This window comes from Mauremys mutica, chromosome 7 (assembly GCF_020497125.1).
Source record: "Mauremys mutica isolate MM-2020 ecotype Southern chromosome 7, ASM2049712v1, whole genome shotgun sequence".
Lineage (NCBI taxonomy): Eukaryota > Metazoa > Chordata > Testudines > Geoemydidae > Mauremys > Mauremys mutica.
In genome coordinates, this window is record NC_059078.1 from 89,206,515 (window position 1) to 89,231,110 (window position 24,596).

The following is a 24,596-nucleotide window of genomic DNA, read 5'->3' on the forward strand; positions in this document are numbered from 1 at the left end:
CTCCATGCATCTTGCACTGGAACCCACTCACCCAACCCTCCCTGCTGGATACTTCTCAGCCCTGTGGGTTTCATCAGCAGCCTGCAATCTCCCATTTTAGCATGGCACATCTGTGGCCTCTGGGCTGTCATCTATGAGGCTGATGTCAGGGAAAGCAGCACTGTGAATGCACCTTACTGTGCCTTGTTTCCCCATCTGCCCCCAGGACACTGACATGTACCACAAGCCCTGCCTGCCTCTCTCACGTAGGCCCCTCCCCAAAATGCACATGACAATAGGTCTCATTTGAGCTCGGCTGATCTAGATTAAGGGCATAGGTTGTGAAAAAGGTACCCAACATGTCAAACACATCTCATGCTGATGGACATACATGACATGTCAGACAGCTGTTCTGAATGGAACGATCCACTGGAAATTCAGAACACTATCGTCAGCGAATGCGTCTTGCAGTATAGGACTCCCACAGCCCACCTGAAAGCCTTTTAGACATGTCAGCAAGCACGCTCCAGAATTCATGTGCCAAGCCACTGGTAATTTTGCTCTCCCAGTCCAATAATCTATACTCCCTTTGGGGAGGAAACACCGCATTATTTGCATTAGCCTGATTTAGGAATAAAGGAATGGAGATCCAATAACCCAAGTCTTGGCCCAGCCCCTCAGCTGATGTAAATTGGAATAGCTCTGTTGAAGCCAAGGGTACTACACTGACTTACACCAACTGGGAATCTGGCCCCGTGTCACCACTGACAGCATCAGGGAATTCACCCACTGTGGCTGTGGCCCTGATGCAGCTCCACTGTTGGCAGCACTGGCATAGACAAGTTGCTGGCAGACACAGACGTTGAAGCACTGGGCCACATAGATGTGTTAGAAGCAAGGTTAGACCGTGGGATGCTTCAAACACTGGGGGCTGCCTGGAGTCCCATTGTCACTAGCACTCCCGCTGTCACTATAACCAGGAGAGCTGGACTGGTGGAAGCAACGGTGGGAGATTTGGGGCAAAAAAGCCTAGTGCAAGCATGCCCAAGAGTGACTGGTTTATGCCCTGAGGCAGGATGATTAATGTCCCTTATATATTTTTATCCTGGCTAATGAAACCATGGAGGAAATTCTGATTACATAGCTCAATGTCTATTCCTTGTCTGAGCCCTACTAAGTTCTTCTCTTCAAAATACACAGTGGCAGTGAGTTCCACAGATTAACTAGGTGTTGTGCAAAAAAGGATGTATTTTTATCCGTTTTAGATTTGTTGCCTTTTCATTTAATTGAAAGCCCCCTTGTTCTTGAATTATGAGAAAGGTCAAAAAGTAAGGACGGGCCAGTGGAGGGAAAGGGTGTGCCGGGGCTATGGGTCTAGTCTGAGAGTGGAGTTCAACTTCCACTTGTGTCACAGACTTCCTGTGTGGCCATGGGCAAGTCATTTAGCCTTTCTGTGCCTCAATCCCCATCTGTAAAACAGGGTTAATAGCACTCACCTACTTCATAGCGGTGTTGTGAGGAGAAATATATCACAGACTAAGGTGCTCAGATAGTGCATGAATGGGGGCCATATATGTAGCTAAACACGTGAATAAATAGTAGCACCCGATTCACCTTCTTTATACCATATTTACTGTTCGTTATTATATACCTCTAACAACAGCCTCTATTTCCCTTTTCTAAAGGAAATCATCCCAATCTATGTGCTTTCCCCTTATGGGGAGGAAAGTCTAATTATTTATATGGCCTTTCTCTGGACCCTCCTTTTTCGGCTGTGTTCTTTTTGAGGTAGGGTGATACTGTATAAAAGCTATGCCTGTGTGACCATTAAACTAGTGACAACAACAAGAGGCAAGAGAAGCAGGTGTCTGGACCTTAGCAGGTATATGGTGGGATAGTGGCTATGCAGTGAGCTATAAGGGGCAAAGGTTCAATTGCAGTGCCGCAATATGAGAAATCCTAGACCCTATTAATTGTGGTCTGCATTTCAGCCCACTCTGCCACAGAGGCGGGAAGAATGGAACTAATGGACACTGAATTTAGCAAAATTTAGCTGAATTTAGCTGAATTTAGCTGAAATGCCTGCACCAGACCTGACTGCACTGAGCACAGTCTCCATCACTCTACAGACCTTTGTTCCCGTCTCATCACAACCAGTATGAGGGAGGGGGGTTTGCATGTCCACAAATGACAGATCTGCAGTTTCCGTACCATTCACTGGATTAGCCACTGGGTTTCCAGAACTGTTCTGCTTGGAGTTCTCATGTAGGAGCTGGAACCAGTCCCGCAGACGGTCTCCCAGGTCTGCTAAGTCCTGCCCGGTACAAGTCTCTGGAAATTAAATGGCGAACTATTAAACAAGCATCCCAGCCGCCTGCAAGGTCTGGGAAGATGGAAATGGATGCCAGGATTGGATAGCTAGGGTAGTTACACCCAGCATGGGGCACAAACGTGGCTTCGGGAGAGAGACGTACCCACCATTTCTGGGGATGGTGATAGAGGAGGCCTGTTGTCATAGTCACAAGGGTGGAGAGAAGTAAAAGGAGAAAGATGGGTAGGCAGTCCCAAAAGATCTCCCCTAATGCACTCCTCCAGCTAGTGACCCTCCCAACAACCAGCACTATCCCAATCTTCACTGGCACCACCATCCTCACGCCTTCCCCAGGTTTCTGGGCTGGGCACTGAGCCTGCCCTTGGATGACTTCTCTCTCTCAGCTCCTTTTCTCCACAGCTGTTCTATGCTTTGTTGTGCCTAGATCTTCTGCCATATAAGAGATCACTCTGACGCAGAGTTAATGAACAAACTCCAGCTCTATTGGGGCTGCTTACAACTAAGCTTCTTTGATCTCCTGGCTTCTCAGACAGGCCCCCAGGAAGTGTCTCTTCCAAACAGTTCCCTCCATAAAACAGTATGCTGCCTGAACGTGTCCATATTGTTACAACATCGTCCATCTCATTGGGCTCCTGTCCGTACTGTCCCTGGTGCGCTCATCTTTTGTCCTCTCTCATTCTCTCTTCCCACCCCTTTGATTTCCATTCTTTTCTCCTTCTCCCTGCTTTGTGCCTTCACTTCTTGCTCTCCCTTCTGTCTCTGTTATACTCCCTCTCCCTACTACAGGCTCTGCCTTTAGCGTCAAGACAGCTCCATCTGCATTATTATGTGTGTCCTCCCCTCCCCATCACAGGACATGCACTTTCCTTATTTATTTTATATCCATGGGGAATAAAACAAACTAGGTAGCAGCCTCTCTCTTACCTTGTTTGACATCTGTGGTTGAGGTGGGGCCATGCTCGGTCGGGCAGGGGCACTGGCCCTCACACTTCACTGCCAGCTGCTTGCTGGTCAGGCAGGCTTGCTGCTCCAGTTTGCACTGAGAGAAGGAGCAGGAAGAGTCAGTGCAATAAGCACGATCCTGCTCTGAGTACTCCGCAACTCACACCACCCAAACCATGTTTGATTCTTGGATGGCAAAAGAAACTCCAATCAATCCCCTGGGTAACAAGCATGTTCCCAGCTGAGTGCAAAGCCCCACCAGGTTACAGGTGTGAGAGCAGCGAGTTGACTCACCACCTCCAGAATATGCATAAACAAGAAGGGGCCCAACAGAAATGTGCTCTTCTGAGTTTCACGTTTCCATGCTCCCCAGGGCTCTTTCCAAAAAGCAAGACCTCATGCATAGGGTCAATCCATTCCACTGATCTTGCAACTACTTTTGTGTAACCTTTTCAAGCAAGCTCAAGTCCAGGAGCAGAAGAGGTCTCAGCAGGGACCACCTTCTACCCAATCAGCAATATTGGCTATACAGAACCATATAGGCCAGATCATTTCAGTCAACCTTGCTTTCTGTTATTTCATTCCCACTCTAACTAGCAGGCTCTTGGTACTGAGCTCCCTGTGTAAGGTGCGTTTCTTGCAGCCCTGCTAAATCAGGGTGCAGAGGAGGGGATAGACTATAGCCACTTAGAAATCTGTGAGGAAGCACGTGCACTTTTCTGGCAGCTCTGAAAGCTGAGGATAAAGGCTTAACTGACACAGATTCCCATCTTCTAGTTACCAGATCTACAGGCAACAAGACGAGGTCAGCACAGCTTTCCCAAACGAGCTGTGATTCACTACTGAGCCATGCTGCCCTGTAAAGCTTTGGTGTACTGTACACAATGCACAGTATATCCGCTGCTAATGTTACCACCACAGCACCGTGCAGAATCCAGCACCGAGTGATACCATGTCCCCAGCATGAGCTCACGTCACCCCGCCCGGTACTCCCCTCATTGACAACTGAGACAAATTTCTCAGTCACTCCTGTGCCTCAGCACCAAGCCCAGGGAACTGTCGCAGATACAGCTGTGGACACCAATGCAGACCTGAGCTGCGGTACTATAGCTGGCTCTTCACTGGAAGCCATGAAGCACAGCAGCTCCCCAGAGCTAACCCTTTGACACCCACCCTCCTTATCAGTATATGAGCCTTGTCCGCCCCACTCACCACAGAGCTGTAAGTGTGTCCATCAGAGCCGCAGACAGATGCAAGCTGGGTCATGTGACACGGTTTGCAAAAGCTTTCTTTGTTTCCATGGTGTTTCAGGGCAGGCTGCTTGATTCTATCCATGGGGGGCGGGGACAGAGAGAGACAGAGAGATGGATAGGTGCTAGGTAGGTTCACCCACACCTCCTCGCTTCCCAACAGAACTTGCTCAAGGCTTCTGCTCCTTGGTTCCCCAAAGAAATCCATTATTCTTAGTATTCTGTGGTAAATTGTTCTCACTTTGCAGGCCTGCAGGCAGCTGTTCACCCGCCTGTCAAACTGGGGGCAGGGGAGGGAGGAAGGCCGCAGTAAGGGGAAGGATGGAAGTGATCCTTGGAGTAACAGATTTAGAATGGAAGCCCAAGTGATACTGGAGTTGATTGTCTTACCTGGGTGTCAAGACTGCAAGGGAAGGCAGGTGGGAGGTGGCTCTCCAGTCCCCAGGGAACAATTGGTACAAGAGCAGAGAGAACAAGGTGATTCTTAAAGGCCACAGAAAAACAAATGGGGGAGACACCAACATTATAGGGTGCGATGGCAATGGGCTCAGGCAGGGCCAGTCTGCTTGAGGGGCCTGATGGTAATCAGTGTCCCGTTAATGCAGTTCTGACTGCTGGAACTGGAACAAACCACCACCCCAAAGTACGATGTGAGGCAGGGCTTTCTCCATTGCGGGCTGTTGGGATAACGAGGCCTACAACTTTACCTAATTGAAAGCTCAACTGTAAAAAGTGAGTGAAAGTTCATAAATTGTCACAGTGGCCAGTTATATCAAATTGTTTAAGAAAAGATGTAAGAAGGAGCTGGAAAGACTGCATTAATTTAAACAGGAAAGGATTTATTGATACCACTCAAGGCCTGTGTTAAATGAGGAGTAGAAGACCGGGAATCAGTGAACTAAAATTGGAGTCAGGAAATTAGGCCTATTTAGGGTGACCAGATGTCTTGATTTTATAGAGACAGTCCCGATTTTGGGGTCTTTTTCTTATATAGGCTCCTATTACCCCCCTGTCCCAATTTTTCAAACTTGCTGTCTGGTCACCCTAGGCCTATTGGTGGACAAAATGATGAGGATGGACTATCCTGCCCACCACTCCCTGTTTGGGGTCCTCAGAAAGAGACTTTGGGAGAGGGGGTGTCAAACTGGCTACTGTGACGCTGGATGGCTGAAAGAAGAGAGGAGGGGAAGAAATGAGTTTCCCCATCATGGCTGCCAGCCCCACCATCTCCTGGGACCCCAGACCTTCTTCATCCTAATCCTGAAAATTGTCCTGACCAGAGGGACCCAGATGACATTGCCACTTCCACTGGCTTCAGCTGAACTACAAATACCAGCTGGGATGTTAGACTTTGTCATCTTCTACCCATGTATGTTCTTTTCCTTCCCCACCATATTTCTTGTCTTCCCTATTCCTCTCCGTTTTGCTTCTGTCAGTAAGAGTCTGGCTTAGATGGCCAACAGGGTACGTTTTGCAATACTGCTGTCAGCCTGTGATCAGAAAGAGGCAGCTAAATGTAATGCCCTGAACAGCCCGATGCTGGTACAAATTTGCCAAGTCTCAGACTGGCTGATAAGACCACGTACTGGGCCTGTGTTTCTGTAGCAGAGAGGTTGCAAGCAAGAGTCAACACCAGTGACAGAAACTTCATTTTCTATCCTTGCTAGTCTTTTCTCTCCCTTTTTGTGTGTGTTTGGTTTGTTTTGTCTTCTAGGAAACGGGATCAGACTGTAACAATAACAGAAACAACAGCTCCAGACCATCTTAACTAACTTCTCTTTTCCCAAAAAGGACAGTTACCACCATCTTTCATACAATCCCAAACACTGTCAAACAAGAGGTTTTTCCTTCTAAAAATCTCTTCAGCTACAGAGAAAGGGAACAAGGAATGTTGCTAAAATGAAAGCCTTAATGTTTACATTCCAAAGGTTTTAACTGTTTCTCCTTTTTTGTGTCTTTAATAAAAGGCTAACAGAATTTTTAACGGTTTCTTTGCCATGGAACCAATCAGGCTGAGGTCTTTGTGTACTAAACCTTGTTTAAAACTATTTAATGTTGGGCAGTGACTGGGTTATGTTAACGCCTTTGGGCCCATATATTCCATTTCAATTCATACAATAGGGCATGCGAGTCTGGGAACTCTCTTGCTCCCTGCTTGCCAGCCTATGCCTGAAGCGTTATTCCAGGCAAGGCCCAACACCTTTTTGTTTTCTATTTAGTTTGGAGGAGTAGGGTTTCTATTTCAATTCATGTGCTTTGCTGGCTATGGGGATCTTCCAGACATAGCACAAACATGCCCCTATTTTACTAGGCTATGTCTATACTTACTGCAGAGTACAGACACTGCATACCCCCTAGCACAGACATAAATAGTAGTGTAAACGGTAAGGCACTGCTTAGCGAGGAGAGTAAAAACACTCAAAAACCATAGGGTATATATCCTATCTGGCTTACTACATGCACAAGTGGTGCTTCCCTGTCTACACTGCTATGTTTAACAGCGTAGTGTCTCAATGACAGAGCCTTTCCCCACCACCGGGAAAAGCCTCTGGTGGGTGGAGGCATCAGGGAAAGATTCCAGCAGATCCCTGCTGCCAGAGCCTTTCTCCACTGCCTCCCTCCTGCCAGAGCCTTCCACTGAGGAATGTAGCTACATATCAGAGTGTGGTCACAGCCTGCTTTTCGCTGTGGCACTTAGCTACACATACCCTACATGGTGCCGCCAGTGTAGACAAGGCCTTTGAGTGCTGTTGGTAACTATTTCTGTTATGGCACCCAGGGCCCTTCAGGCATGCATTCATTGTTCTTAAGATCAAATCTTGGGGGAAGGGGAGATCACCTCTGAAGACACTAAGTGCCAAGATCATCTTTATTTATAACAACCAGTCTGTGGAGCTGCCCCAAGCCCATTCATGGCATTGAGGAAAACAGGAGGGGTTCAGCGCAAATTACCTCCAAGTTCCATCCTCCTAGAAAGGGGGAGGGCTGGTTTGCCTATGTTCCCACACCCTAATGGCCTGCCAAGGTCCCTCCAACTGGCATTGTTGTTTTGTCCCTGCTACTCCATGTTCCCATCCCTAGAGAGGGTTCTGTCTTTACCACTCAGGGCCCAAAACTGCAACAAGGACAGCCATACCCAGAATACACTGCCAGTTGTAAAAGACTCAGCCAGGAACTTTAGAGTGTGGGATACAGGGAGGTTCAGAACAAAAATGATCCTCAGTCTTTCCTGTCCAATAAAGCCCAGTGCTCTTAAAGCATTCCTGTTCTCTCCCTGGTACTGCTGCCTGAGGTAAGAATCTACCTGGCCTCAAGTGGATAGAAAAATCCAGGCCAAGTTTCCCCTCTGTTGATTAAGAAAGTCTTTCCTAATGCCAGATTGTGCAGGCTCCCCGGGTCTGCCTGTCACACAGGAATAAAGGTGAGAAGAATGTGACTTGGATTTCTGTGTCCACTGAGAGCTGACCATGTGGATAGCAACAGCATCCAACCACCTGTCCATCACTCCCATTTAATGCCTGGCTTAGCAATAATGTGGCCTATTGGTGTTTAACACTGTTAAAAACACTGGTAAACTGGGCCATACCACTTTCTCTTTTCCTCTCAGTCTGTTTGCAACGTATCTTTGTTATAGATGTAGGGTTATTTATTTTTTAAAAGCTTTGATCCGTTTTTCTTATAAAACAAACAAAACAGATCAACACACATTCCCAGACGCTCTGCATTTACAGTCAACCCCAGAATAACAAAACAGTGTGTGTTGGTGCAGCAGAATAAAAAAAAAAACACTGGTAAGAATTAGGAAACAAGAAAAAGTTCTCCCATAGGAGTCAAGAAGATTATTATAAAGAGCAGTGAATTCAAGAACTATCCATTTGCAGCATCTATCCACGTTTGATCCTGCCAAAAATGATCACTAGAGTACATCTCTCTGCATGACCTCCTAACTATGACCTTACCCCTTTATAACATTGTTTGCCAAGTGAGATTGTTCACGTCACTATTTTTCCAAAGCACAGGAATTGGCACAATATGCAAGCATATCACCGGTCCTAATGGACATTTCTGGAATCCGTGGAAGAGAGACCGAGGGGAAGGAGGGGGAATGCCTCTGTATTCTCCAGTGCAATAAATTGTAACAAGGGCAATCCCATTTCAGAAATCTTGCACAGACCCAAGACCCTCTCTTACCTGTGCTCTAACTTTTTGCGGCTAATACACATAGCCCTCTGGTAGCCCTGGGCAATGCAAACTTTGTGCCGGCTACACTTCACTTTCTGGCAGGGGTCCTTGGTTGTGTCCAAAGCTGAAGACAGAAAAAGAAAGTGAATAGCTAGTATACCAAACAGCCCTTATCTCACTTACCAGCTCCGCTACGGTTGCTATGCACCCTGAATGAGGCAGGAGAGTCTCAATGAGGACTGCCTCAGTGTAGGTCTTGTGTCTTAATATTCATTTTACGAGGGCACACAACACAAGAGATGAACATCTGTAACAGCCAGTTTAAAGCTGGTACTTGCCATGGCTTAGAATCTGGATGTTATATGTTGCTGACTATTGGCAGTGGGAAAGGACTAGAGTACAGTGAAAAATGGGAACACCATGAACATTTCTCAAAAAGTTTAGCCATTTTTTTCCAATCAGAATTTGGATTTTTTTTCTACCAGCTCTATGCCTGGTCAAAAAGCAGAATGAAATTTTTGCAAAATAATTTGTCCAGTTTTATGCACTGAAATGTCAATCAAACATTTTGTTGCAAAATCAAAATTTGTAAAATTTCAACCCAGTCTATACAGGATTTTGTATTAAACGGATTTTATGGGCTTCTGTAAAAAGCCTGTTTCCCCAGAACAGAGAACGTTCTAGAGCATAGGGTTGTCCTGCACTCCTTTTTCAAAAGGGTAGCTCCTGCAACACTGTATTATCTGACTACAACGTGTACTACAGTTTAAGAAAAGTGTAGTCAAGTGGTCTGAGCATAGGATTGGGAGCCATGAACGTCCAAGTTTTAAACCTTGCTCTACCGCAGACTCTCCAAATGATCTTTGTTAAGTCATTTCACATTTACTTTCGTGTCCTCCTTCAAATCCATCTTTAACTCTCCTTTGCTATGACGACAAAAGCCTTGACAATAGTTAGGCAGCTGTTCTCAGACCTCTGCCTATCATGCTGATCAATACTGTCTCATTGTTTTCTTGTATTCCCCCAACTGTCTGTCTGTATCTATCTGTTCTTTCTTGTCTTGTACTTGGATTGTAAATTCTTTGTGGCAGGGACCCACTTTTTGTTCTGTGCTTGTACAGTGCCTAGGGTGAGTTAACATTTAGAAGGTGCTAAGTATAACTAACAGCATAGAGAGATAGTGTCAACAAAACAACATGTATTTATTTGCTCACATTCTGAATTGCGAAAAATATCAGCTCACTGGGGTCCTATCTATAGAATAGCAAGAAGTCAGCTTGTCAGGAACAGCATTAGTCACTGATGAGCTGCTTTATTGCTGGGGCAGCACTCAGAGGGATTCAGCTTGAGTCACTGCAGCCCCATGCTCAGGCAGATTAAAGACCAGGAGCCTGACCTTTCCAAATCAGGACGTGATGGATAACACAATAAAAGCTAACTAAGCACAAAGCCACAAACTCGTTGATCTCTGTCACAGACAAAACAAATCTAGTAGGGGATGGAATGACCAGCTCCTTATTTACCTAACTATAATGTGTAGGGAAAAGATCTGCATGATTTCAACTGAGTGACATACGCTGGAGATCTCATGCTGACAGTACTAAAACATTCTTGGTATTTTTAAATATTACAGATGACAATTTCCTAACTCAAAAAGTGTTGCATCCAACACAGGGGAATTCTATATTAGATCTCGTCTTCACAGATAAAGAGGACCTTATCACAGAACTAAAAATTAATGGTGGCTTAGATACAAGTGATCATGACTTGATCACATTTATAATGTGCAAACAGAATAATGTCCAGACCAGTATTATATATTATATCGTGCTTTAAAGGGGCTAATTTTACAAAGCTGAAAATGATTAAGCACCAAATCAGCCAGGGGAAAGAATTTAATCAGACAATGTGAATGATCATTGGTAATTGGTTAAGGATACTTTACTAGATGCCCAAAAATCCACTATCAAGGAAGAAGGCCATATTGATTCAAAAACCAACTTGGTTTAGAGGGGAAGAGACGGCAGCTATAAAAAAAATAAAAAATAATATATAAAAAAGGGGAATTTGGTATCAATAAATATAAATCAAAAGCTAGTTGTAGAAAACTGATAAGGAAAGCAAAAGGACACAAGGCAAACTCTATGGCCAGCAGAGTTAAGGAGAATAAGAAGTTTATTTAAGTATATTAGGAAGAAAGATAATTTTAACAGTGGTCAATTACTAGATGGAAATGGTAGAATTATCAATAATAATGCAGATAGGCAGAAGTGTTCAATAAATATTATTGTTCTGTATTTGGGAAAAAACAGATGAGACAGAAATGATGATAACTCTCTTTCTATTCCACTAGCATCTTAGGGGAATGTTAAATAGCAGCTACTAAATTTAAACATTTTTAAATCAGCAGGTCCAGATAACTTGCATTCAAGAGTTTTAAACATCCAAATTGAATAGGAGTGGAGAGGTTATTTTACCTCTGTATTTGGCACTCGTGCTAGTGCTGTTGCAATATTATATCTAGTTCAGGTGCCCGCAATTCCAGAAGGATGTTGATAAATTGGAGAGGGTTCAGAGAGGAGCCATGAGAATGATTAAAGGATTAGAAAACATGTCTTACAGTGACAGACTCAAGGAGCTCTATTTATTTGAACAAAGAGACGGGTAAGGGGTGACTTACCCCCCGTCTATAAGTACCTAAATGGAGAACAAATATTTGATCACGGGCTCTTCAATCTAGCAGAGAAACGTGTAACACGATACAATGGCTGGAAGCTTAAGCTCGACAAATTCAGACTAGAAATAAGGTGTACATTGTTAACAGTGACGGTAATTAACCATTGGAACAATTTACCAAGGGTCATGGTGGATTCTCCATCACTGGCAATTTTTAAATCAACAATGTACGTTTTTCTAAAAGATCTGCTCTAGGAGTTGTTTTGGGGAAGTTCTGTGGCCTGTGTTATACAGGAAGTGAGGATCACAGCAGTGGCCTTGGAATCTATGAATCTATAAATGAGGTAAAACTAATTTCTGCCATGCTTCTTCTGTCCCTCTAGTCTGATAACACTGCACTTTGGGAGCCAATTCAAGCACTGCAAAGAAACAAGCATAAGATTTTTTTAACGCTTCACATACTGGGTCTCAGATGTTGTCCAACCCTCCGTGAACACGATCTCCTACTGCCTAGAGAACCTCCTCATGGACAGATGACCAGCTGCAGCAGGCAGCACTGGCTGCTATCTAGAGCTGCTATCAAACTGCTCCTGACACCAACAGATGCCTGGTGTTTCACAGCCCTTCACAAGTGAGTGTAGATGGTGTTGCATAATAGAACACAGCAGACTCAACCCTGGCTGAAGGGAAATCCAGCATTAGGCACAGCAATGGGGCAACAGTACACCTCTAGCAGGATGGGCCAGTATCCTGCAGCCAATACAGGGATCATGCCCAAATGGGAACAACATTCAGGTACCTGTTAGGAGTGCAGTAAAACTGTGCAGAGGGGTGGGGGACAGGAGGATCAACACTCAAAGAATATCATGATTTATTTAAAGGGCAGTGGATGCCTCATAGCAAATCCTGAAATACATCCTATTCTGATTCAGTTTAGCCTACTTGTCATGTTTCCTGAGTGGGTTTCTTCATTCATTTGTATGATCAGTGATAGCTTCATAAAGATAGGGTCATTGCTTCTTCAAGTACATTCCCCCTAAACCTGAAACAAGAATCGTCCATGACTTCACAACTCTAACCTGTTTCCAGAGCAATTCATTGTGGAGTCAAAATAAGGAGCCTGACTTCAACTGGAGAATCAGCAACAGGAGCAGATGAAAACAAAACAACAACGCCTAGCATTTATATAGTGTCTTTACAAAAGTTGCCAAGGGAGATCATTTAACTCTACACTGAAGTATAGTAAACACAGGGCTGGATCACAACTGCAGCTGCACGCAGCATCCCTACCCAAACCTTCAGCATCTAAGTGAAAAATACTGTAACATGCTGAATCTGCAGGGAAAATGCAGGCGGAATTTACTCAAGCTGGAATTTAGCCAGGACATGGACTCTTACTAAAGTGGAATGAGATCTTTAATGACCACAGTGGTCAAGACCTCAGTTTAAATCTCATCCAACAGAGGACACCTCCATTGTCCCTTCACTGGCTGATGGGGCTCAGAGGGAAGAGCCGCACCCACTGAATTGGCAGCCGCACTTGCTGGGTTTCCTCAGGGGTACAAAAGTTCTGTTTCCACACAAGAATCAAGTAATTGGTGCAGAACATGTCTCAGAAAGGGCTTCAGTTCAGAGCCACAGGACTTTCTATAAGGACCTTTCAAGGAAAAGTCAGCAGCTCCTTAATAAATGAGCACAACCAAGAAATAAAGTTACCTTCATCAACTGGCTGATTATCTTCCCAGCTCTTGATATAGTCATCCTAGTGAAGGAAGAGAGAACAGCTTAGTCAACAGAACATGCCAAATATCAAAATCCAAATGCTCAGAACGACGAGCCTGATCAATGTTTAGAGGTAACACTGGCCCGGGGATGTAACAATGATGCCTTCCTCATAGCTGGGACTCTAGCAGAGGGCCACACATATGGTTACAAAGACAATGCAAAGATTCATATTGTGTTGGTTCATTCTTTGTGTTCTGCGTTGCTGGTGAGGGGAATTTGGTCCTCTCGGAAACAGAAAGGCCTAGTTCTCTCTCTCTCTCTCACACACACACACACTCACTCTCTAGGTACGTCTACACTACGGGATTATTCCGAATTTACATAAACCGGTTTAACAAAACAGATTGTATAAAATCCGAGTGTGCGCGGCCACACTAAACACATTAAATCGGTGGTGTGCGTCCACAGTCCGAGGCTAGCATCGATTTCTGGAGCATTGCACTGTGGGTAGCTATTCCGTAGCTATCCCATAGTTCCCGCAGCCTCCCCCGCCCCTTGGAATTTCCGGGTTGAGATCCCAGTGCCTGATGCGGCAAAATCATTGTCGCGGGTGGTTCTGGGTAAATGTCGTCAGTCACTCCTTCCGCTGGGAAAGCAACGGCAGACAAGCATTTCGTGCCTTTTTTCCCTGGATTGCCCTGGCAGATGCCATAGCATGGCAATCATGGAGCCTGTTTAGCCTTTTGTGACTGTCACCGTATGTGTACTAGATGCCGCTCACAGAGGCGATTCAGCAGCGCTACACAGCAGCATGCTTTTGCTTTTGCATGATAGCAGAGATGGTTACCAGCCATATTGTACCATCTACCATACCATAAATTGGTAATAAGATGATCGTGGCTACCAGTCCTTTTGCACTGCTCCATCTGTTGCTGTCATAAGTGCCCCTGGCTGCTCTTAGCCAGGGGCGCAAAAGCCAAAATTGGGAATGACTCCCTGAGTCAATCCCTCCTTTTTGGTATCTAAAAATAGAATCAGTCCTGCCTAGAATATGGGCAAGTGTACTAGAGAACCACTGTATCATAGAACCAGAGAGCACAGCTGCTCTGTGTCAGATCCTGCAGAAATTATGAGCTGTATGCTATTCACAGGGGGTGCTCCTGCAACAACCCCACCTGTTGATTCCGTTCTTTCCCCAGCCTTCCTGGGCTACCGTAGCATTGTCCCCCCACTTGTGTGATGAAGTAATAAAGAATGCAGGAATAAGACACAGTGACTTGTTAGTGAGATATGAGTGGAAGGCAGCCTCCAGCTGCTATGATAGTCCAGACAGGACAGTAAGGAGTGTGTAGGAGAGGAGCCCAGCATCCCTCTGCTAGTCCAGGGGCAATTGAATCTTTTCTTTACACATGAAGGGTGGGGGCTGATGGAGCTCAGCCCCCTGTTGCTATGATGATGATGGTTATCAGCCATACTGTACCATCTACCAGGAAAAATTAGGGCCAGGCGCCCTTGATTGACCTTACTGATGCTAGTCAGCATGGTTACCAGTCCTTTTGCACTGCCCCATGTGCCAATAGCCTGATGATGAGGACGGATACCAGTCGTTTTGTACCATCAGCCATCCATAGCGTGGGGGGAGCAAGGATGTTGGTGTTGAGTGCTGCACCATCGCGTCTATCTGCAGCATTCAGTAAAGATAGGGTGACATGTAAAAGAGTCAAGAGAGGATTGTTTTCCCTTTCACTTCTGGGGGTGGTTGGGGGGCTGCGTAAATTGCCTAGCTATGCCCTGACCCACCGCGGACACTGTTTTTGACCCTAGAAGCATTTGGAGCTCAACCAAGAATGCAAATGCTTTTCAGAGACTGCAGGAACTGTGGGATAGCTTGAGTCCTCCAGTCCATGAGCGTCCATTTGATTCTTTGGCTTTCCGTTACGCTTGTCACGCAGCAGTGCGCTGAGTCCCTGCTATGGCATCTGTCTGGAGATATTTAAAAAATGATTTTGAGCGCTGATAGAACAGATTTGCCTGCACTTACAGCGATCACGTCCGCATGGTCCATGCGGGAGCTCTTTCTTTATTTTGATTTTTAACTGCATCACCACCCGTGCTGATCGGAGCTCCACGCTGGGCAAACAGGAAATATTCAAAAGTTCGCGGGGCTTTTCCTGTCTACCTGGCCACTGCATCCGAGTTCAGATTGCTGTCCAGAGTGGTCAGTGGTGCACTGTGGGATACCGCCCGGAGGCCAATACCATCGATCTGCGGCCACACTAACCCCAATCCGATATGGTAATACCGATATTAGCGCTACTCCTCTCGTTAGGGAGGAGTACAGAAACCGGTTTAAAGAGCCCTTTATACCGATATAAAGGGCCTCTTAGTGTGGACGGGTGTGGCGTTAAATCGGTTTTACGCTCCTAAAACCGGTTTAAACGCGTAGTGTAGACCAGGCCTCTCTCTCTCTAACATTCCTGACCTGTAACATACAAAACCTTGTTTGCCTCACACACACAGAGCTCTGCAGATCCACTGCTCAGGAGTGAGATTTGCATACATTCCAGTATCCAGCCTGCTCACAGAACTGCGCAGATGGGCAATGCAGAGGGATGGCAGGATGTGCATGCTTGTGCCCTCACACCAAGGGGGAGGGATAGCTCAGTGGGGGGAATATTGGCCTGCCAAACCCAGGGTTGTGAGTTCAATCCTTGAGGGGGCCATTTAGGGAACTGGGGTAAAAATCTGTCTGGGGATTGGTACTGCTTTGAGCAGCGAGATGGACTAGATGACCTCTTGAGGTCCCTTCCAAACCCTGATATTCTATGATTCAAAGTCCAGCTGCTAAATCTAATTCCAGGATTGTACGTGCCTTGGCTGTTGGTGTGTTCATTTAATGGCAAACCCCACAAATAGGAAAACTGAAGAACATAAATCCTTGCCTCACTGCGGAGAGGTGCAAATCTTGCTCCAGCACATGGGAGGAAGAAGCAGTCTGATGCCCTAACCTCAAACTGGGGTTAACAGTCTCCAAGGCATCTGTGAAGACCTGCAGGGTATCTGCATTTTCCCAATTCACCTGGTGCATTTACACAAACATATTCAACAGGGGGAGTCTACAGTTTAGAATGTCAGGGACTTACTGCCCAAACCTCCTTCGTGCAGGGACCTTCATACACTCATAGTAATATATTGCTTGCTGCCCCAGCATCATTGCACTGTAAAGGGCCATCAGGTCATGGCTTGGAAGTGGCAGGAAAAGTTATCTGCATCTCAGATGCTGGCATAGCTGTTAGAATGTCAGCTTGCTGCTTGGCTGGATCCTATCCCGTTTCTTAAGGTGCTGGACAAGTTACAATTCTTGGGAAGAAAAAACACAAGTCCTTTGTCTCTGACTCCCTCATCCTGAAAAGTGATTGATCATTTGTGAAGGCTCAGCACTTGAGGTCCCTCACTGCTTCTCCATGCTCCCCAGCCCATCCATGACAGTGGCCTTTGTCCACACCAAGCAAATGTGCAGTAGAATCTTTCCACAGATTTCCAGGGAAAAGCAACACTACTATTAAAGTGAGGAAATGGAGAATAAAGGATAAAAGCCAGATGTGCAAAAAAATAAGAAAATTAAAGGAATAATACCAGACCCAATGGGTCTAAAGTTCATGTTTTGTGGGGGGGGGGGGGGGTTTGAAGCTGAGGTGCAGAGAGATCAAGTAACTTGCCTAGTGACACACAGCAAGTCAGAAGATCTAGGAAAAGAACCCCCAGGAGTCCTGACCAGGGGCATTGCCTGAGGTCTCAAGAGGGAGGGTGGGGACGGGCCTTACCAGATTTGATCCTGAGCCTCAAAGTTAAATTGCTGGGCAGGATGGATGCTTTTCTGTGCCAACCCCCTAATCAGCACCAGTGCCTTCTGGTGGCCTGCCTTGCCCTTCACTCTGGCCAGACACCAGGGATTGAGCCAGCATGGCCCTGCCTCGCACCACTTCAGGATTATTAGGAGGTTCTGGCAGAGTTCAGGCTCCTGGTGGGGCCTGCATAGGCTGCACAGTAAAAAAAGGCCTGGCAGTGGCAACGCTGTTGCCCAGGCCACCACCACCCTTCCTGGGACCAGCACCCTTAGAGCCAGCTCCTTGGTATCCCTCTCCCACACAGGTAGTGTATGGGGAGCCCCAGAGAGCAGGGCCGGCTTTAGGCTGATTCCCCCGAATCGGGCCCCGCGCCCTAAAGAAGAGTGCCTAACTTAGGTGCCTTTTTAATTTTTACTCACCCGGTGGCGGGTCCTTCACTCGCTCCAGCTCTTCGGCGGCATTTCGGCGGCAGGTCCTTCAGTGTCGTGAAAGACCCGGAGCGAGCGAAGGACCTGCCACCAAAGTGCCATCAAAGTGCCGCCGAAGACCCGGACCGCCGCCAGGTATTCAGATCGGGCCCCGCACTTCCTAAAGCCGGCCCTGCCGGAGAGGCAGTGCCATTCCTGACTGCTGGCAGCAGTAGCAGCCCAAGTTCCTACGCCGCTGCCATTCTCTGTGGGCAGGGGGGCAAAGACCCGCTGGCTCAGTACCGCACTACCTCTGAGGCCTCAGCAGTACTACCAGCTGGGGGACAACATTCTACCTAATGTGTCAGGACTGGAGAGGCTTTGCCCCTCTCTATCCCCCGTCTTGTGGTGCCCCTTATCCTGACGTGCAGTCCCCTGCTCTAACCACACTTCCTCCCCCTGCTGTGCAAAGGTTAAACCTCTCAATCCTTCCCTTGTTTGTTGAGAGTCTCCAGATTTGGAAAGTTACCAACAATTAACAGCCCCCCCACAACCACTGGAGCTGTTCTCCTGTAACAGGATAGTCAATAGGTGGACCATGGGCCAAATCCAGATCCCCAGCTGCTTTTGAACAGACTGCAAAAATCTTTTTATTTATTATCATTATTGTTGTTATTTTTGTATTATTTTCCCTGGAGCCTGGACCTTGACTATACCTTGACCAAGAAACGTGGACCTTGACAAAAAGTAGTTGATTACCCCGGCCTCTAATATGTTATTTACACAGAATCAAATGCAGAGAATACAAACAAAAATGCGAGGGAAGTAAATGAATCCAGGCCCTGGAAGAGAGTACGGGTGTGCATCTCATTTGTAATGTCAGCCCTTGAATGGGTTTCTCCTTGCAGGTCTCTTTTCTTTGCCAACCATGAACGAACATTCTTGTAAGACTCTCTGAAGTGCCCTGATGGCCTGTGTTAATTTACAGCAGATCACACACTCCACACCCTTTGAACAACAGTGATGTTGTCTGCCCCCTTCAGTAAGGAAATTCAGCCTCTGGTACTAGGGGCTCACTACCGTGTAGAATGCTCTTCCTTGAACTGTCTGGGCTTATTTAGATTATTAACTCTTTGAGGCAGGAACAGGGTCGTCCTAGACTTTTAGACAGTGCTGAGCACGGTTGATGCTTAACATGTAACAATAATCCTCTCTGATAGACGCTGATTCAATTCCATCAGCGGTGCCCTCTATCTTGTGGTGATGATTACATATACAGTTTCTCAAGATGAAATTCACCCTGCGCAGAGGCCCAGCACCAGGCTCGTGCATCATTTCATTCCCACTTAAGTGGTCCTCTGCCTGGAGGTCAATATGAATATGTGCCTATGTATAGGCACACACTCACATATACCCACGCAACCACATACATAGAGCCCTGTGCAGATACAAAATTTGGATCCGCATCCATCCATGAGCCACAAAAATGGTCCACAGATATCCGCAGACACACACTCATCCTGGCCATACTTCATGCAGCATGCAACTGTACAAATCAACTCAAAATATTCTCCTGATAAACTAAAACTAGAGGGAGGGAGCTGGGGTGGAGAACACAGGGAACATGACACAGATGCCCTGTAAAGATTAAATGAAACCAGATTCAAAAATCGATACTAACCTCCACCTCCTGGGAATTCAGCCCACAGCAGAAGAGTAGGTGAAAAAACAAAAGGAGAGAGAAAAGAGAACACACATGAAATATACTGACACTGCCAGAGCTCAGGCTGCAAGAAAGGGCTGGGTTTGTGTTCACACAGACAGTATTTCTTTGTTTAAATTCCCTGAAATGTCATAATTCATTTCCTCCAAGTGATGTGTTTTTATAAAGACTCCCCCAATGCATCTTTTCTTGCTTTCCTAATTTGCATTTATTAAATCATACTTCTGTCACATTGGCAACAATGGAATTTGATTGCAAGGAACAAAAATTAAGGCAAAGGCTGATAATCCAGGCTTTGTGCAAGCTGCAGCACTGCTCCCAACACTTCTTGGTTAGCCCTGGGACAGAAACAATGATGTTTCAGCAGATGGATGTAATGTTTCATACAGCAGAGTTCAGAGTAATACAAGTACCTTTCTATTGTTTTGCAGTCTCTCTGCAATAAAATAATGTTAAACAAAAAACAATATGGCATATTTGCAGGCAATGAAATCCTGACTGCTCTCCTGTTACAACAGCTCCCTTCTCATACACCCAGGAAGGGACATTTTAGTGCATAGGGGAGGGGGTCGGTATCATTAGGAGGCTTGGCAGTGACCAATATTCTATTGCAAGAGAATTCTTTACTGATTAAGCCAAATAAGTGCTGTCACAGGATGTTATTTGGCTCCTGGTAAAATGGATGTCCCTGTACCTTTGGTCCCAGCTGTTCTCTTTAGCGCACCAACCACAGCTCCAATGTTAATCTTCCATTCTGACATGTCCAAGAGCCCTGGGGGCTGATATCAGCCATACCACATGTTCTATCAGCAGCTGCAACTTAGCTCAAGAGAAGAGCTGGCTCCTATGCAGGCTTCACATTTATCCCAAATGAGAAGAAAGCCAAGCGAAGTCCTGTATTTCTACAAAATTGACTTGAGGGATGCCACCCTCTTGTAGAGTCCCCAAGCAAGGGGCTGATGCTAGAGAAGATCTTGCTAATGCACTTGGACAGGGCTGAGGAAAATGAGGCAGTGATAAGACATGGGGTCCTATGCAACTCCAGCCTTTGAAGGTCACAGATTGGTAACATATTTTCTAGATGCAACTATCTGCCAACAATTTGTAAGGGAGAGATTAGGTATAGTCTTCAGCTCAGCCCGTCTCTGGGACACGCACATCCCTAGTGAACCATGAACCCACCATACAGGGACATCACATAGGGAATTCCTGAGCTGCCCTGGTGTTGTATGATACAGTTGGGTCCTTTAAGAATATTGCAGCAGTCAGGAGCATGCTGTCACCCGGGGTTTCTCATTACTACTTCAAAGCCCAGATCCAGGGCTTTTGCCAGGCAAACTGGCAAATGTCTATCCCTGCCAACCCACAGTCACCCACAGTCTCCAAGTGTTTCACTGCCTCATACATGGTGCTCCCTTAAATGACTAGCTGTCTGGTAGAGTCAGCCCTGCTATTTCCTCCGCCCCTTGGTCGCTTGCAGAGACTAATATATTGTGGTCAGACGTGGCAGAACACAGTATCAAATTCAGGAGCTACACGAGTCAACTCCATGCAGTGCAAGGCCATCAAATACCTGCACTACATACCTTTAAAACTGTTTTTTTTATCCTTGTTCCCTCCAGCCATTCTGCTAGTAAAATATTTGCATCTTAACACTGGCTTCATCTTCTCTCTCAATAGTTTAAATGAGACTACTAGAGTGACCTCTGTGTCTCTAACAAACACACACACACGTGCACATTCACAAACACGCGTTGCTATAATTGAACATGCACACACACACACACACACACACATGCAGGCACTATCTGTCCCAGTTTCCTTTTCCTTGTCTTGCTAAAAAGACCCAGGCTGTTTGTTCTGATAGCTCAGACAATGCACAGTTTCTCAGTACAGAACCCCAACCTTTCTGGATAACAGAACTTTTTCTGAAAGGTTCAAAAAGGAGCAAACAAAAAAAGGACCCCTTTAAGGGAGATCAGCATGGGCAGAGGGGTCCCAGGCTGGGTCCCAAATCCAGAAAGGCTTTTAAATAGCGCTATATCTGTCTAGTGAGAATAGCAGCAGGCATATGATTATAGGACACCTCCTAACAGGAAACCTGCCCCTTTGTTCAGTCTCTAAAAGAACCATCCATCTCTCCATTTTCCTGCTTGGGAGACTCTCTTCCAAGCCTGCAAGCAACTCTTCAATGACTCTTCTTCTTCCTTTCCCAGTGTTTTTTTATCTTCCTTGCCAAGCCTCAAACCACTTCCTCCTCCTCCTCCTGATGCTGGCAGGTTTCCGCACAGCTGGAGCCTTGGACTAAGAGAGTTGGATTGATGCAGCCATGCTGCGATAGGCTCAAAGGCATTGTGTGTCCCATCTGCCAACGGCACCCTTTGTGGGGATGGCAATACAGAGCAGAGGCAGGACAAAACCAATGCCTTTTCTACTGAACACACTCAGGACTTCCAAACCTTTCCACTCCCACTGTGAGCATATTCAATGACCCCAATCCGCCGAGCACACAAAGCACAACAAACAGTGCCCCTCTCACCAAAGGAAACGGCACATCATCAGACATGGCACACTGCCATCCTGCAGAAGCACTGCCAAGCTAGCAAATGGACTTCTTTGAGAAGCTGGTGGCTTGCTGCACTGTGGAGCCAGCTGCCCTCTCAGGGTCACTCACTGAGGTGGGACTGGAAATGGGTCTAAGAAAGGCTGAATCAGCAGGAGCCTTTTTGGAAAGATAGTGGGTCTCTGAGCCAGTATTGATCAGTGCCCTGCACTGGCACAGGAAGGCAAACGGATGGAGTCAAGGGCAGGCTGAGTGCCATCTGCAGCACAGCAAGGGCTGCAGTGCTGCCAGGGTGACATGCTGCAGAGGCCAGCTTTGTGGCTGCTGTGATAGTGCAGCGTGTTATCATGGGGGAGATATGGGATAAGCCCTCTCAAAGCACCCTCTGTATCACCACCAACTGTGGGAAGACACCACAGATGTAAGATGACCAGGGCACAGGCCCAGAAAGAATCCAACTGCTGCATGCAGCCTGACACAAACAAACATTTTCCTATATTGGGGGAGGGAGCATCACCATCCTCTGAAGCATCAGGCATTGGCTTCTGCCAGAGAAAGGGGATGAGCCCTGATGGGCCAGTAGTCTGTGTGCATGCGTAATAAACTAATCAATGGTGGTTCATTAACACCCCACGCACACCTTCTGGTAATTGTTCTGTACCAGGCTTATTAGTAAATTGTCAGAAAGAGAAAATGGATAACTCATGATTTAATAGCAGAGAAGGGGAAAGAGCCCTCACACAGCTAGATGGGGTGAGCTGGAGAAAGAGAAGGGAGAACTCACTGTCAGCTGGATGGGATGGGGAAGGAATGGTCACTCTCTAGTGCCTGAAAAGGGAGGGGAGGGAGAGCCCACACTTTCCTGAAGTATCCCTGAGGCTGGCACTGTCAGGGGGACAAGAACTTTTCCCGGTGAACATTAAACAACAAACACAGACGTGTCCAGTGCATCTCACAGCTCCCTGAACTTAAACCCATTTTACACAGGTGTAATTTCACACGTGATTTCAGTGGAGTTGGTCCCAATTTATTCCAACACACAAGAGAAGAATCTGGGCTCTTGACCACTTTCCTCTCCTCTCCCTCCCCCTGTATAGCCTCCACCTACTCTCTGTCCCTCCATACAATCCAGACAGTGTTGGTGCCAGTGTCTTCTCCTCTTCAGCTCCAGCTGTTGGGCGTGGCCTCCTGCAATTCCACCTGCCCTTGACTCTCCTTCATCTGGATGTGAAATCCTGCATCTAATGTCTCTCTCCCCTACCTCAGAATCTCTCTCCCTTTGCTACTGGCAATTACGCCTCTCTGAAGCTTTGTTATTTAACTCTGCAGACAGCTTTCAGAAGCATTCTGCATGGAAGATGCTATACACAATAAAGCAATAATGTACTATGTGCACGTTGGAATGTCCCCAAAACCAAGTCTCTTTCAAACGCCATCACTACGCTCATGGCTGCAGGGGATTTAATCAGTCCCTGACTAGTTCTTGTGGAGGTTTATTTTCAGATTGTACAAAATTATTTAAATAAAACCTGTGAGCCAGCACTTTTGTTTGTGTCACATTCTGTGGTTGGGAATGTGTGTGTGTGGGAGGGGGGATTGTTGACAGTGTTGACTCAAGACAGCAGCTCCCTCAGGAGCTGAAAGCACAGAAAAGAGACTTTGCCTCATCTTGTGCTACGGAAGGGAAGTTTGGCACCAGAACAAAGGCCATGGAGAGGACGCTGGGAATGCTCGCTGCCTCCTCCAATATGGAAGCCTCACATTCAGGACCTCAGAAGAGTTAAATATATATATATATTTCTACACAGGGCAAAATTTTAAATAAAGCCCCTTGATTTGTTAGTACATAGCAAAACATCAAATGCTTCTAATGCTCCCCTACTGTAAACAAAAAGTTCAAGAAAACAAATGTCCCATTTCGGAGAGTGGGGAGCAAAATACTCCATCACAATAAGAGCTAGAGGAGAAGAGAGGAAATAAAAACAGAAAAGTAGAGAAGATAAATGGTGAATGGGAGAAGACCAGAAGAGAGGAGAGAAATAAGCAGAATAAGACATTCCCTCACTGGGTGTGGGCTCTCTCTTGCCAGTGGATCTATCACATCCTAAGTCATGCCCAGGGCAACACAGATATTGTTGCAGATGTATCAGCAATGACGTCACATCCAGCTGTGCACATTTGGCACACCGCAGCTGCCATTTATGTACGCTAGCTTCCAGAGGCAGACAGACTTTGTAAGGGCACAGGCCAATTATCTACACGTGTTAGACACAGAAAGATGGAAAGAGAGAGAAATCCACTCATTATCCCTCACTGCCCCAGTATTTATCCTCACTCCACAAGTGCAGGTGGAGGGATATCCCTTCAGGAGCTGTTTTGCTGGGCATTTTCTTGGTGACACTGGTCAGAGTAGAAACAACAGTCACACATCCAACTTGTGATAATTGATGAATAAAAGAGCCTGCTGACCTTTGAGAACGTGGGGCAAGTAGCCATTAGCGTCCTCTCCTTGAATTTCCCTTTACAGGGAAGTGAGCTCAGACAAGCAGCTCTGACCTTGGGTTTCTTGAGAGTGGAAGCTAATGGCCACAGCACAGACACTGTTGGGGGATCCCTTTTCTTAGGAGTGCAGCAGGCTTTTTTTAGACAATCCCTACACCCCCTCAGTACAGAATGGCTGACTAATGCCTACACTGTCCAGCATCACTGAGGAGCTGTCCAGCTAGGCACCTCCTGAAGAGGCACAGAACTGGGACAGAATGGGAAGAGATTAAAAGAACGGCCGTACTGGGTCAGACCAAAGGTCCATCTAGCCCAGTATCTGTCTACCGACAGTGGCCAATGCCAGGTGCTCCAGAGGGAGTGAACCTAACAGGCAATGATCAAGTGATCTCTCTCCTGCCATCCATCTCCACCCTCTGACAAACAGAGGCTAGGGACACTGGACAGATTTTGGAGCCACTTTTCCT

The 24,596-nt window shown here is 46.4% G+C and overlaps 1 protein-coding gene across 3 annotated transcripts in view; it reads right to left on the reverse strand.

Moving 5' to 3' along the window:
• The window catches only part of SPOCK2 (SPARC (osteonectin), cwcv and kazal like domains proteoglycan 2), a 51,269-nt gene that overhangs the window by 7,205 nt on the left and 19,468 nt on the right, over positions 1–24,596 (reverse strand). For 2 of the 3 annotated variants that reach the window (XM_045023985.1, XM_045023986.1), the window contains exons 2-6: positions 13,078–13,123; positions 8,695–8,809; positions 4,466–4,580; positions 3,236–3,350; positions 2,191–2,310 (exon numbers count right to left, since the gene is read on the reverse strand). In XM_045023985.1, the coding sequence (XP_044879920.1) occupies positions 2,191–2,310; positions 3,236–3,350; positions 4,466–4,580; positions 8,695–8,809; positions 13,078–13,123 (511 nt within the window). Of the gene's footprint in view, positions 1–2,190; positions 2,311–3,235; positions 3,351–4,465; positions 4,581–8,694; positions 8,810–13,077; positions 13,124–19,022; positions 19,032–24,596 lie in introns of all 3 variants that reach the window. The other variant, XM_045023983.1, reaches the window with a different exon arrangement.